The following is a 15234-nucleotide window of genomic DNA, read 5'->3' as shown; positions in this document are numbered from 1 at the left end:
TTTTGATTACTAATTGGCTTTATTAAATCCCAAAATTGTCACTAACTTATTATAATAAAAAAATCATAAGCTATTCAAGATGTTTTTATTGAAATTGGAAAATATCATTAAATCCTGCAGTGCTGGAAGCAAGGAGAGAACGCTGATCTTTATAATACAACATAGCTGTTATTTTATTATTGTGTCCAACCACCAACAGCATGAAGGCCATAATTCAGTGGTGCAGAAGAATGACTTGATATGGTCCATTAAATCCATTCCTCGGGGCATGCCTACACATATGAGCAAGTTACGAAAACAATATTTGCCATATTGAAACCCAAACTGTATGCAGACAATTACACTTTGTGCAATTAAAGTGCAATCAAAAGGATAAATGACAACAATGCCAGTAAATCCATGCCTTTATTGAGTCCTTGATGGTCCCTTAAGTGTATTACAGTTTGTTAATGTGCTGCTCTATGTATTTTTAATTGCCTCATTATAGCCATTGATTTGATCTTCGAGCTGCAGCAAAATGAGGAAGACGTGCTGTCTGAACTTTGCTGGTAGGGTGAGGGGAAAGTCATATGTAGAAACAGACTATTTGGTATCTTTGTATTTCTCATCCAGCCAAGCCAGGAAGATCTCTCTTTAGCCGATAATATGATCCCTGCTTAATATGATTGTTATGTACGTCATTTGTTTCTCAGAGGGGGATTTGAAAAGATGTAGATTCATAATTAGACTGTGTGTAATGGAACAATTGAATTTTATGCAAGGCTTTGCAAGTTCTCATTCCGCACACTAATCAGAAACCAATTTTAGCTGGCATTCAACTGTTTAACTACCATGGAAACACCATGTTACTGAAAAAGAATGAAAGCTTTTTTTTTTTAAAGTTTAACAGCTATATAATTTGTAAGGCCAATAATGCAGAGCTAAGTGCAATAACTCATAAAAATAATCTTACTTTCTATAACAAAATTCCCACCAATTTTACTACAAGTTGTTAATTATCATTAATATTCTGTATGGCCTTTGCCTTTTAGCCCTCTAATTTTACTGCTTTGATAAGCCACTTTTTGAGCTACTTCAGCCAAATGCCAGAGTGATTCTGCTAAGATAAAAGGGAACATAATTAGTATAAGAAGGTAAAGATAATGAAGTGATAAATGCAAGTCTGAGTTTAGATGAAGGTCAGTTGGGAAATCATTGGTTTAATATGAGATGGAGGTCCATGCATGTCTAAAACGTGAAAGGTAAAAAAAAACACAAGAAAAAGGAAGGAGAACGGCAAAAGAAAGAGGCATGTGTGTGTGAATTAAAGGATGTAAAGGGAGGTGGAAAGAAAGAAATTTGATATTGAAAGTTTTTTATTTCAATATCAAATCACCTGCAGAACATTTTTTAATGTGCTCTTTCTAAATCACAGATTATTCTTCACCCAAGACTAACTGTGACTGAATAAGAATATTAGCAATAGCAAGAGCAGCAAGAATATTAGCTGTAATATATATAGAGAGAGAGCGAGAGAGAGCTACAGACAAATGCAGCCACATTGGTAATGAGCGCTATCAGTACCTTTGCATCAAACAGCACAACACATGTAGGAAAATGAAAAGTCAATAGCCAGAACCTAAATGTACACCCACATAAGTTGTAATGAATGCCAGCTTTCCCAATAGACAGATGCACAGGTAAATTAAATGGAAAAATGTGCTGTGAACAATAATTGAGCTGGCCAGTTAATGTAGATGTCAATATTATAGATGCAGTGTTTTATTTGTGTTTAAGATTTAGGCCACAGACATTTAAGAGCGTTGCATAATATTTCAGAGAAAGTTGTACATTTTGATTGTTGTACACTTCAACAAAAACACACTTCCCAGCTTGCATGAGTTTAGAATAACTTTTACTTGTTTGGTTTTGTTCAGGTGTCTGCAGTGTGCAACTTGGCTGCACTCTGCAGGCTGCGTACCAAATGACACACACTTCATAAACATTTTGAAAGTTGTATGAATCATAAAATGTCCTCTAAACTACAGTATACTCCTCTGTACTACACAGAGGAAAGAAGCTCCTACGTCCTCTATACTACATCTTATCAAACTCCCACGGGCAACACTATGTCCACTTACACAATTTGGAGAATATGCAACAGGTAGTTGCACATTAACAAATATGCATTAACAAATTACACTACATTATTTTTTTCGCAAATGTCCAACATGAATGTGTTCCTTACATTCAATGTAGTGCATTGGTCTAACGTATTCGTTATTCATCTGTGTCCCTGTGTTTATAGAAATTCTCTCCATTTTTGCTAATTGGAAATACAAAAACACAACCACATTAGTATAACGTGGGTGCATTCTGCAGACCCCTCCTCTTCTTCCCGCACATCCCACTCAAAGAAAGCCTAAGCTGCCCCAAGTGCCTGTGTGAGCTTCACTCATGCAGGCAATAATTAAAATTAGTTTACTGTCTGTCAGACTGCAAATGGCCAAGATAATAATAGCAGTAATAAGCCCAGACAATAAAAATAATAAGACTGGGAGGTGGGATGTCCATTAATGTGTATTAACATGCCTTACAATTCTATGGGTCCCACACTACCACCACTACAGGGTAATTAAAGGATTTGGTTCCATACAATGTATAACAATGTAAGAATAAGCTTTTCTTTTTTTGCAATCAACCAACTACGACCACTTTCTCTGTACTGATTATAAGGTGCTATTTTATATAAGTAATGTACACATTCTCAACTTAACTCAACCACTCACAATGCAATAGGAAATATTCTTTCATGCTGCACAACTGCTTCCACAATGCTGTTTAGACACCACTCCACAGCCTGTAATGTTGGAACATGATCACCTAGGTGGGTGAAAGGGTATGGCTTCAAAACTCCAAGTTCACTCATCATCTTTATAGTTGGCCATTGAGAAGACAGAGATGACAGGTTCTCACTCACATTAACGAGCTGACAGCAACACAGCGGATGAGAGGGGATGGAGGGATGAAAGAAAGAGAGCAATAAAACGGAGACGAAAAGCCCAAGGCCAACAAATGTACTCAGATCTTCTCAATCAAAAGATGAGGCTTCAGGAGGTTGCAAGCTAAAGGTAGAAGAAGGGCTATGTGTTTTGTACGGTATTTCTCATTTAAAATACGACCAATTACATAAAATGAGCCCTACCTGAATAAATAATATTTGTTTTAACATCACAACACATTTTTTTTCCACCTAGAGCTAATATATGACTTTGATTATTTATCCCAGTCTTGCTATCCATTCATTTTTAAATATTTGGAGCTTAGTTTTTGTTTTTTTCTTATTCTTCTGTGCAGATTTAACAATCCAGTATATAATGAGGTGTCAGTGTACCTGTGTCTGGATATTAATGCACTACTCCAAACATTTGTGGCCATTTTACCTTTCCATACCACTAACCATGATGAGCTTGTACCTCTTGTACAAGCTAAAGCAAGCTGTTCCTCTGGTGAGTTTTAGTGATGAATACTAATAAGGAGGTTGCTGAAGTGGAACTTTTCTGCTTCAGATTTGGCAAGTTTCTGGTGAGTGGAAATAACCGCCTTACTTTAAGAACTGCTGAGAAGCCGTATGAAGAGAGTGAAAAGAAAATGAGGATAGAGAGGATGAGTGTTTATATTTGTGTGTTTTGTGATAATTCTGGTGATGAGTCAACACAGAAGCAGCAGCAGGATGAGACCAAACGGTTGTGCTGCTAGACAGAAGAAGCTCCTCAAGAAGATTCATTCCGTCCCCTCTTATGTTATTAGTCAGTCTGTGAGAACTTCTAAATGTGATCATATCTGTGGGGGTTTTTTTTGTTATGTGGTTACTGCTAGAACTCCTACTGGCATGTGCCCTGTGTTTAAGGATTCGAAGCTCTAAGCCAGGGGTGTCGAACTTCAGGCCTCGAGTGCTGGTGTCCTGCAGGTTTTAGATCTCACCCTGGGACGACACACCTGAATCAAATGGTATAAATAGTTCATTACCAGGCCTCTGGAGAACTTCAAAACATGTTGAGGAGGTCATTTAGCCATTTAAATCAGCTGTGTTGGATCAAGCATGGAAGCATGGAGTTCGACACCTGTGCTCTAAGCTGTACCTGCAGTGTGTGTAACAGAGGGTAACAAGTACATGTCTGACCAAACCTGACCACTGACCACTGCAAACAGCCTGACTAGGCTGTTTGCAGTGGGTTCTTTAGCTGTATAGTTTGAAAACTGGCTGATTCTACTGACTGCAAGACAGGCACACGGATACTTATTCAGACACACATAAGCATTAAAATGCTTTTCTTAGTGAGGAAGGGAGCTTTAGGGGGAGTTTTCACAGGAGGAGGTGATCTGTCAGGAATTTCAAGCCCTTGAAGTGTCAGAAATGGAAAGTCTGTGTATATCGATGCCCGGACGACCTACAGGAGATGAATATCTATATGCTGCATTAACATCAAATGGAAGACTTTGGATGAGAAGTTTCTGCCTCAAAATACCATTTATGTCACCTGTCAGACTGCAAATGATGTTTCATGTCTGCAGCAACCTGAATTCTGGCATCACCACCAACCACCCAAAGTCAAGTCTTGCTTTTAAAACACTGGTCTTCTAGGTCTGAGAACTGAACCAATATAGACTTGCCGACAGCTCCTTTGGAAGATATAGTAAAAGTTATTTCCCCATTGATCTGTGACGTGGGAATTCTGTCATTATGGTTTAGGTTTTAGTTTTACTATTATTGGTCTTATAAAAAAAAAAGAAAGAAAGAAAGAAAACAAAACATAATACTGATCTCGTGAATGGATTCATTCATTCAGAAAACAGACGATCAAATTGTTGCTTTTAGGATTTGGCTACATTGTGACATTTGAAAGTCGCTACCATGAGAGGACACAGTATACTTTGGTTTATTCTTTGGTTACACGTATGCCCCAGTCATCACATCCAGTTTTAAAATGCCACAAAGTATCTATTTTGAACAAAACCAAAATGAAAAATGATTAAAAATAGATCCAACTGTGTTTTCCATGTTTCAGAACCATAATATATAACAAAAATAATTTGTTTTTCAAAAAAAGCAGGAATTGTATATTAGAAGAACAGAAAACAATGAATTGTAATAACATAAATAATAACATAAAATAACATCCATCCATCCATCTTCATCCGCTTTATCCGAGGCCGGGTCGCGGGGGCAGCAGCCTAAGCAGAGAGGCCCAGACCTCCCTCTCCCCAGCCACCTCCTCCAGCTTATCCGGGGGAACACCAAGGCGTTCCCAGGCCAGGCGAGAGATATAATCTCACCAGCGTGTCCTGGGTCTGCCCCGGGGCCTCCTCCCGGTGGGACATGCCCGGAACACCTCACCCAGGTGTTTTTAATAACATAAAAAAGCTGACCAGGGCCTTCTGTGATCTATTTTTAATTTGATTGTGTGCCAAATATTTTCAGTGGCTGACTGGTCTAGACTGCAGCAGCAGCTTTATTTTTTTTTTACCAAAGAGACATGCTGTTGTAAAAGGTTCAGTCCTGCTATAATAGGCAAGGCCTTTGCTCAAACTTGGCCTTCCAGTCATTTGGATGGTACCACATACTGATCCAAAATGTATTTATATTTCCATATCTTAGCAACAACTTTCTCAGTCTTTTGTTTTAGAATGTGGATCACATATAAAATTAGGACATACATAGTTATCACAAAACACTATATTTTATTTTATTTTTTTAGAAACACAGTTGCATATCAAAATATGATGTCAGCTATATCTTGTATAAGCATGAAAATGGTGCCAATCATATCTTACATTAGATTATATTTTGGAATCAGTGCACAGCCAGACCTCATCAAACATTTCATTTAAACCAATCAGACCGAATCAAAGGCAATGAACAGGGTTACCTACTCGTATTCTAAGTTTTAGGGGATACAAAATGCCATGGGGTAAAAGACCCTGGGAATTGGGTCAGTATTAAATTGAAAAGTTACACAACACACAATGAAAGACTGGGGAATTTATATGGCAAGTAGCAGGACCTTGAGTCAGATTTTTCCTTTTAAAAGAATCAGCATTACAAACATTTGAGACGAACTAGCTAAAAAAAATTATTTTAATTTAACCCTTTAATGCAGTTTTGCGTAACTATATTTAAATCCCTGTAGAACCGGAACCGCGTAAGCTAGCGCAATAATTTTTTTTGCGTATGAAACCGGAGGCGTTGTACTTACATCTTATGCCATCAGCTTGTCCTTGGTCACGGTTTCCTTCCACACATAGCTTTGCAAATATTGCATAAAAAGCGCTTGCAGGAACAAAAACATAATATTCCAGAAACACGCTTTGCCGATCCAATCAGCTGTTCATAAGACTTCCCACATTGAAACAGACATCAGCGTGCACGATCGCATGTCCGCCATTACCTACCGGAACCGAAAGTGACGTCATTTTCGCGGAAAATGTCGTTTTTTACTTGTAGGCCTTAAAAGCCAATGCTGGTGTTTTTATAAGTCATGTTTGACTCTATACTTTTCTGAATAGTTGCTGGGATGCTTAGAACTCAAATTGCACTGCTGGAAATAGTTTATTTTGATGCACCTGCTGTTTTCTTTGCAAATTTGCATCATAGGATTGTTTTTCGTTTTTCCTGCAGTATATAAAAATTGGTGTATCTCAAAAATAAAACTATGAAGACACTCAAAATTAATTTCCTGTTGTTGTAAACTATTTTTTGCAACTTTTTTGTATTTAAAGTTTTGAGGGATAAACCTCTTAAATTTCTCCAAGTAGAAATATATGCAAAAAAAAACAAAAACGATTTTCAATTTTTTTGTAGTTTATTGCACTTTTTTGCAATTTATCTAGTTACTGTGGACTTAATGCATACATATTATTAAATTATGGGCTATAACAGTTGTATTTATGTATAGCAACTTGAAATGCTCCCAAAAATGGCACTACAGCATGTAAAAATATAAAGTAAGCTCTGGCGGCCTTGGTTCTATGGTAGGTCTTAAAGGGTTAATAATATTGTTTTTTCTTTTTTAGATATTACATTGACGTTGACCTCCCTACACTGGTCAACCACAGAAAGATAAATATGACATCCAGACCAGAAAATAAATTCAAAAAGCATATTTATCTTTATGTATTAACTTATTGCTTTATGGGTATAGTTTCCCACAGCTTTTCATTCATGACCTTTTTAGTGAGTCCCCTGAAACATGCTATATAGACTACATGTCCTTTGTGTTCTGTATTCTGTAGAACATTCACTAATTCAATAAGAGCTTGGAAAGATGATATAGTCAAGACAAAAGCCCAAAAAGCCCGGCTCTCAGCCTCAGTGAAACACGCCAATGGAAACAGATAGCATTCGATTTGCAAAACAGAAAGCAGTGGAATGTATTTAGGAATTCAAGTACAAACAATGTCTTAGAGAAATGATCCGGTTTGGAGGTTGTTTAAAGAGAAAATCTTGTATGTCTTTGGTCTTACCCACAGTTAGCTGACCAGTCAGTTGTCCCTGTTCATTCCGAGCATTGACAGTCACATTTCTGTCTGACTGGAGGATCAGTGGACTGTCCTATAAAGAAGAGGAGAGAGAGATGACTAAAAGAACATCAAAATGTAGATTTATTGGACTCTCACAAACATAACCACGAATACCAAAATAGCTTCATAGTTTTCATTTACACCTATTTACTTTACTTTCTGTCTGTGCCTTGTGGGCTCTTGCTGCTATGGACACCTTTCAACCAACCAGCCAGTACTGTCATAACTTGTATCAACTGTCACAGTTCACTCTTGACTCCCTCTCCTCTCTGCCAGCACCGGATCCTTTGCACTCAATTTACATAATCCATTCAAAATGGCACCCATCTGCGATTGTGTTTGCTTGTTTTGAATTGTGTGCATGTCTGCGAAAAGCCAATTATTCTCAACCTAAATGATATAAATACAGCTGTGACCCTGACCTCTGCTTTCCTCTTTTAAAGTCTGACTGGGCCACGCGCTGACGACTTTGGTTTACATTGAGTGGATATGTGTTGCAATGAATGCAAACCTGATGTCTGCCATTTTCATTGGCTTACAAAAACAATCTAACATCGCTCTCTCTCTCTCTGGGTCCTTCTCTCAGAGCCACCTCGGCTGTCGCTCCCAGCCCTTCCCAGTCTGCTGACTCTTCCCACTTATATACTTAACCAAGTTTCCACCTCTTTCATTACATCTCTGCACTTGCATCATTTTCTTTTTTTATTCTCTTCCTCTTCCCTGCATCTCTCACTCTTACCCTTTAAATTGCTTATTTGTTTTGGCTGCTTGAAATGAATAGCTCACAGGTGACCCAATTTCTCTGTTGATTTCCCCAAATTAATATCTTGCTGCATTCTGGTCTGAATTCCAAATGAGTATTGTGTTAAAATTGGAAAGTCGTTGATCCGTTGAAATGGGGGGGAAAAAAAATTCCCCCCCCTTTCCATCCTCTTCTGACTGAATCTCCCTCATTCACCCACCCATTCTTTGTCGTGCTATTTGTTATGGATGGATATTTATTGTTCTGCTTATGCAAGTGAAGACCAAATTCCTAATATGTCACACCTGTCTGTGTTCTATTTTAGAGCATCAGGGGCTCCTGGGAGTCACGAATGTAAACATGAACCGCTGCATGAACATAAGTGTTATGGGTACACAAAGTTATGAACAGACACACACACACACACATACAACAGCCTTACACATACACAAGACAACATGTGGCAAACGACGTTTGCGTTTGACTGTACACCTCACATACACACTTTGATAAATGCACATTCTAGATATGAACACATGCAAACATTAACACCTGAAAGGGCACTTAGGTGCAGTTCAAAGCACTCAAGCTTGTGTGCATGTGTACGCAGACACACATAATCCACTCATACAGACTTAGGTAACAAATTTGCCAAACAACAAATGAGTGCTCCACTCAGTTTATTGTGCAATGCATCTCTCTTCTATTTTCTAACACATGTACGCTGGATTAATTATTTTCAACGGGGCGTGTGATAGGCTTCACTGTATTATCTTTCCACTCTGTTAAAAGCGAAGGGTGCTTTGAAAACTATGACAGATGTAATATGCCTTGTATCATTCCAGCTCAATGGGCGGTGTGGACGAACATGCCTGGTCTTATTGTGTAAGCGCAGGACTCTGTCATTTTAAAGCGCAACCATTGATGGGAAGTCTTATTCTATTAAACGCTTATATACAAATCTATGGATATAAGGTTTCCAAATAATGACTAAATGTTAAACAGTTGCTAACGTCTTTATACGACAGCTGAATGTTACCCACAATGTATGAAAAAGTAACAATACTGGCTTGTCCTTCTTGATGAGAAAATTGTCAGTTTCCCCTAAAAGGCATTAGCAGTAATCAAAGACTGAAAATCAAAAGCTTTTCGTCACTTGCATTCCTAATTCTATTAAAATAAGATCTTTTATTCACTCATTTGACACACAATACCCCAGTGTGCAGCCTTTATTATCTCTGTAGAAAATAAAGGCAACATTTTTACAATGTATTATCTACCCATAGCGCCCAATGTACTAGTTCAGAGCATGTTCCTACCATCTGAAGAACGCTCTATAGACACAGTCTTCAGATAATTAAAGGCCCATGGCAGCTGCTTTATAAATACTCAACCTGCTGTTACTGTTTGCTTCCCTTAAAGCTACTAAGGGAGTGCTGCAGATCAAGTTTAAGAAAAACCTCAGTTTCAGCAATCATAGTTCATATTTAGTATGAATACTAATTGAGTTACCATTTGGTGATGTTCAGCTTTGCCTATTGCCCAAAACCTATGCCACAAAAGCACACAAACAGCAAACAATAAGAGCTGTTTGTCTCTTTGCTAGCAGTGACACCTAACACTGATCAAACTAGCTCCAATTTACCCAGAACAAGAAAGCACCACTAGTAGCCTGAACAGTATAAAGGACAATTATATGCAAAAACTGGCTCCTTTAAATATGAGCTAGGCCTCTAGCAATAAACAAATAAATAAATAATTTTAGTCTTGTTTGCATGGAAAAATACACACATTTATCCTGAGATAAATTTTGTTCTTTTCACACTTTGCAAGTTACCACAGAGTTACACACGCACACATATACACACATATAAAACTAGTGCTTTTAAAACACAATTTTAGGGGGGGAAAAGTTTACAATGAAACAATAATAAGTAACAAACTTTATTTTAGTGAAGTAAATTAGCTATGGTTGTCAGATTGTGCTTTTAAAATTTAAAGACATTGTTGCGGTCCACTAATTTATTAGAGGACACATTTTGGTTGGAGCAACACTGAACCCTTACACCAGTGTAGCAAGAAAAAGGTATAAATAAAAGGAAAAACAAATGTATACAATGTGTATCGTATCAAATGCATAGAAAACAAATCCACCAGTACTAGTGCAAAGGTATAGCGTGGAAATATCCATACATATCTCACATATGCTTTGTGTTGTTCATCCATTATTGTGCCTCTGGTTTTGTTGCTAACGTCTCACTCATAAATCTCATCGGATAATGCAAACTATGCACTGAGGAACAAATACAGTCACAAGCACCATACTCTCTCTTGCGAGGTGACACAACATACACCACCGCACCATTAATTAAGTTAATAGTTTAATTTTTGCTTTGATTATGGATACAGGCATAGGGCTGCCAGCCTGAGGTAGCCAATGTAATTAGTCAGGTAATAATAAGCTGTAGACGGGTGGCTCATCATCACAGCCTCCAGCCCCTGGTACAGATGGGTTCTAAAAGCAGCTCTCAGCTCTCCTGTTTCATTGGTATGTCACTGACTGCCTGACTAGTCTGGTCAGGACACATGGTTCAAAAGTGATTTTTATTTAGTTATTACTCCAGCTTTCAACTCTCCTATCTGTCTCTCGTGATTGGTCTCTAACTTCATACATTAGCTGTTTCGATAGTAATATAGTCAAGCCTCATACAAGATGCATTTGACTGATTCATCTTTGCCGTCAGCATCATAACAGCTTTTAGCTCTCCTGACTGTCGTGCTGATTGCTTGTCTCACTAACAGACTGACTCTAAATGGCTATGGATGTAAGCTGAACAAGCGACACTTCTGGCTGTCATGCTAATAAAAAAGCTTTAATCTCTCTTGTCTCTGGTCAGCTCGATTCTCATGTTTGTCTCTTCGACTATCCAAGTGACTGCCTCTTCTGCAATATCCCCTCAAACTCAAACCTTTAGGAATTGTTACTTTTTGAATGTGATGCAACATATGAGGAAACTCATTTATGGAAAACTGAGATCTCAATATAGTAGAATGATTATGTTTAGTCTGCTGTGTTTTTATGTCTCTCTATTGATACGTGTGGAACCTTTTCATTATAAATGTCCTCTAAAGCTCTGTTGTTGATGCGGTTAAAATTACAAAGTTGTTTTAATTTATCAGTTAAGTCAAGTATATAGTAAATCGTTCAGGGCTAAATACAATACTAATCAAACACTGTATGATAAAATGCCTGTGGGGGTTTCCCAATTCCTCTTTCAACCTTAATTCAGTTATCTAGCATAGACTATTAAATAAGTAATGTGCTTGGTGGCATGCAGTGCTAATGTGCTGTTTTCTGTTCCCACAGCCAGAGACAATAAACTAGCAGTGCCCTTGTGTGTACTCTGGGTATTTGGACTGAATATGTTCAAGCTTCTTAATGTCCATTCATAAGTTTTATCATCTATTTAACTGGTCACCAGCGTTCGTTACAAGACTTTTATCTACAGATGTGAGATCTGTGTAATCTGTTCAAATCTCAAGACAAGAATGAGATTGAATCGATTAAAAATTAGCAGTTCGTCCTTTTCTACTAAGTAGCCAGAATGGTGACTATAGAGCTCAAGAGATAGGTTATGTAAGTAAAAACCTCATTCGTATTCTCTATTTGGATTTTGATAATCCACCACAATCTCGTATCCATCCAAAGAAAACTTGCTATTAGCTATGAGAGTGATTAAGTCAGGAATGGAGCACTGTACCACACTGATGACTAGGATATACTATTAATATTATGATACAGATTAAATCTGAGAAAGTTAGAAGTCCTTTGCTGTGGAATCTGGGAATTGCAATGCATTATGGGATGAGCAGTTCCTTCACTGTCAAAAGGAATGACATTTTTTAAAGCAAATTTCTTCATTGCTTATATTGACCTCATAGATAGTTGTCTCATTTACATGAGAATTTTCTGAAATGTCCATGAGGAGAATCAATGGGAAATTAACTTTCGTGACTACAGCTCAGTCACTATTGAAGTTTTCGGGTCAAGAAGTGTATAGCATTCTACTCACATCTGATTCAGCGTTATCATACCCTCCTTGTACTCAGAGCAATGCATCTACTGTGAATGCACTAATGCACTTAAAATAGCAAGTGCAGAAGTATAACAAATGAAACACAGCAACTGTGTCACCAGGTTTCATTGCAAGACTAGCCTGCACAAAGCAGGTAATTACTCACCACAGAGAGACAAAGAAAAATTAAGAAAACGTGAGAAAGCCTGAAGGGCGCGCCTCAAGAACACTGATTAGAAGGGGCGGAGGGTGGGACGAAGAGGTACGGGTACAGAGGGACAAGAGGTGTACGCAGGGACCTCCCGGCTCCAGGGTTGCAGAGTGATAAATCTTACAAAGAGCAACGAGAGAAAAAGAAGAGTGGGAGAAAGATAGAGATGGGAGGCAGAGTAGGGTAAACCACAGAGCATCTGTTTTAGAGATAGACACACCAAATAGATCTATAAACTGAAGTCGCTACGTCAGCCCTCTGCTTTCTGCTTCTTCATGATAATATATGGTGCTTAAGCGACCAGTCAACAAAGTCACACAGCTCAAGGAAAATAAATGCCAGCTGAGAAAGAAATACTTCAAGATACTAAAGTTAGATGTACCACTTTTTACAATACTGCATTACAAACTGGAGCTTTCTTAAAAGAAATAGTGATTATAATGTTTATTTTATTTACTCTTTTTTGCTCTCCACATTGGTCTGTATAACTGTATGTCCTCACAACCAAGGCATTTCTAATAAAGTATGCCGTTTATATTGAAACATTAACAGGCTTTGAGAACCTAATTCAGAGATCTCATTTAGGGAGACACACAGAACATCCATATCAGTAGTAACAAATGTGTTTGGCTACATCATGGCCATATAAGTAAATTCTCCCTCAAGTCCTGTGTCCTGTGGAATGCTTGAGGACAGGAAAAGAGAAAAGATAAGTGCAGAGGATAGAGGTAGTGAGGAGAGCAGAGAAGATAAAGTTGCAATGCTCCATTTACCATGAAATATTCTCCTGTGGTTCAAATACTTGAGGTGAAAGAGAAATAAGTTTACTCTGTACAAGTTTTTGTTTGTAAAAGTATGCAGGTGACGGTGACTGCTGTTTGCCCGAGTCAATATGTGGAAGAAGTGCACAGTGTGTGTGCAATGTGTGAGACAATATATTTTATATTCTGTCCATGAATATTTCTAAATGCATATGTTGTGTTTGCTTGCATGCATTTCTGCCTGCCTACACAGACGTGTTGGTGCCCATAGATTATTGATCAGGGTCAGTTTCTTAGACCTTCAGCGGCACACACAGATACACACTTAAACACGGACTTGCAGTTTCTGAATACTTTTTACTGAAAACAATATAATATGGCTACTTCCTGATTTGACTTTTCACTCTTAAAGGACTCGTACTTTGGTAGTTTCCAATACCTGGGTTTAAGCTTGGTTCTGCAGAGTCATAGATTCTGCACAGCAATCTCAGGAATGAAACTGTATTAAAAAATTAATTGAAGATTTCATACCAATCATTATAGCTATTTCATTCCTCTGGTATCCGTCTTTCCTCTTGTGGTTTCCTTTCGGTCCCTGTTCAACTCAATTCTCCAAGGGATCATAACAGATCCCTTTTCATTTGTGCTAAACCCATGGATGTGTGTGTGTGTGCGTGTGTGTGTGTGTGCGTGCGTGTGTGTGTGTGTGTGCGTGCGTGTGTGTGTGTGTGTGTGAGTTCTGCTTTATATATATGTGTGCGTGTGTGAGAGAGACAGAGAGAGAGCAAGCGAGAGAGTCCATTTTTTTTTCTTTAATGGCCACACAGACGCTTCTGTTTAACCCCGTCACCCCTGCAAAGTCAGGACAATCCATTCCATCAAAGCCAGACAGGATCAGGTAGCAGCTACCAGAAATAAATACTTACATCTCTGGTCTATGGTTAGCCTACAGGCGGCAGGTTTACTGCTAATGTATATCAGTTATCATTGCTGGTTTATCCTTTGCCTCAAGGTTATCCATTTCGAGCCTAATGCGCAAACAATAAATTGCACATAACTGAACCTCATGTGGAAATAAGTAATAGCACCACCGCTGTCTGTAGCCGGATAGTTTTGTTTTTCCGGTCACTGATGTATGCAGTCAGAGAATGAAATTATAATAATATAAATCCATCTGTTCCAAAGTGACCAGTGAGTTAAATGTCTTTCACTTTACCCTCAGTACTTACTTTTATCCTGCTCAACGCCACAATCCTATAGTAATAACCACTGAATAATGTATGCTAGGCCTTTCCTACTTACCCTAGAGAAGCAGTGTTGGAAGGATATGGCTGCTTCAAATTTAATACTCTGATTCACTGGGGGCTTGAGGCTGGTGGGAATTTTCATGTTCCTATTTTCTATAAAGACCCAAGCCTTTTAAACAGTACAAGAAAAATGCTGTCCAATTCTTTGTCCGCTTAGAAAAGCTTTGAAGAAGGAATCAGGCAGAATTTCCAAGATGTTTCAGAACTTTTTTTTTCCAATGGACCAAAGTTTTAGAGTGTTTATCTTATAGGATTTGTATAATTTATTCTGTGCCAAAAACCAATTAAGTGTAACAATTAGCTCTTTGGCTGCAAAATGATAAGTCACTAAGCTTGTTTAGCCGTGCAAATTCCATGCAATTTTATCACTCTTTGCATGAAGACAATCAAGCAAGGAAAATAATTGTTTTTTCAAACCCCATCTCTAACATCCTTTAGTGGGGCAACCTTTGTGCTTGCATTTCGTTTCCAAACTGAGGTTTTAATCAGAGCTCCTCTGGGCTTTTTAGCTCATTTTCTAGCAGTTCAGTATATCTTGTGGTTTGTTAGTGTCTCATTGCTGTGACAGGGATTTCCT

The 15234-nt window shown here is 38.2% G+C and overlaps 1 protein-coding gene across 1 annotated transcript in view; it reads right to left on the bottom strand.

Annotated features, from left to right (window-relative positions):
* Nucleotides 1-15234, bottom strand: part of LOC120716853 (zeta-sarcoglycan) — a 368890-nt gene that overhangs the window by 86822 nt on the left and 266834 nt on the right. The window contains exon 4 of the mRNA XM_040004511.1: nucleotides 7504-7591. Coding sequence (XP_039860445.1) covers nucleotides 7504-7591 — 88 coding nt within the window. The remainder of the gene's footprint in view (nucleotides 1-7503; nucleotides 7592-15234) is intronic.

This window comes from Simochromis diagramma, unplaced genomic scaffold, assembly GCF_900408965.1.
Source record: "Simochromis diagramma unplaced genomic scaffold, fSimDia1.1 OVJJ01000487.1, whole genome shotgun sequence".
Taxonomy (NCBI): domain Eukaryota; kingdom Metazoa; phylum Chordata; class Actinopteri; order Cichliformes; family Cichlidae; genus Simochromis; species Simochromis diagramma.
The sequence above is the reverse complement of the archived record's forward strand: the minus strand, read 5'-3'. Positions and strand labels throughout refer to the sequence as shown.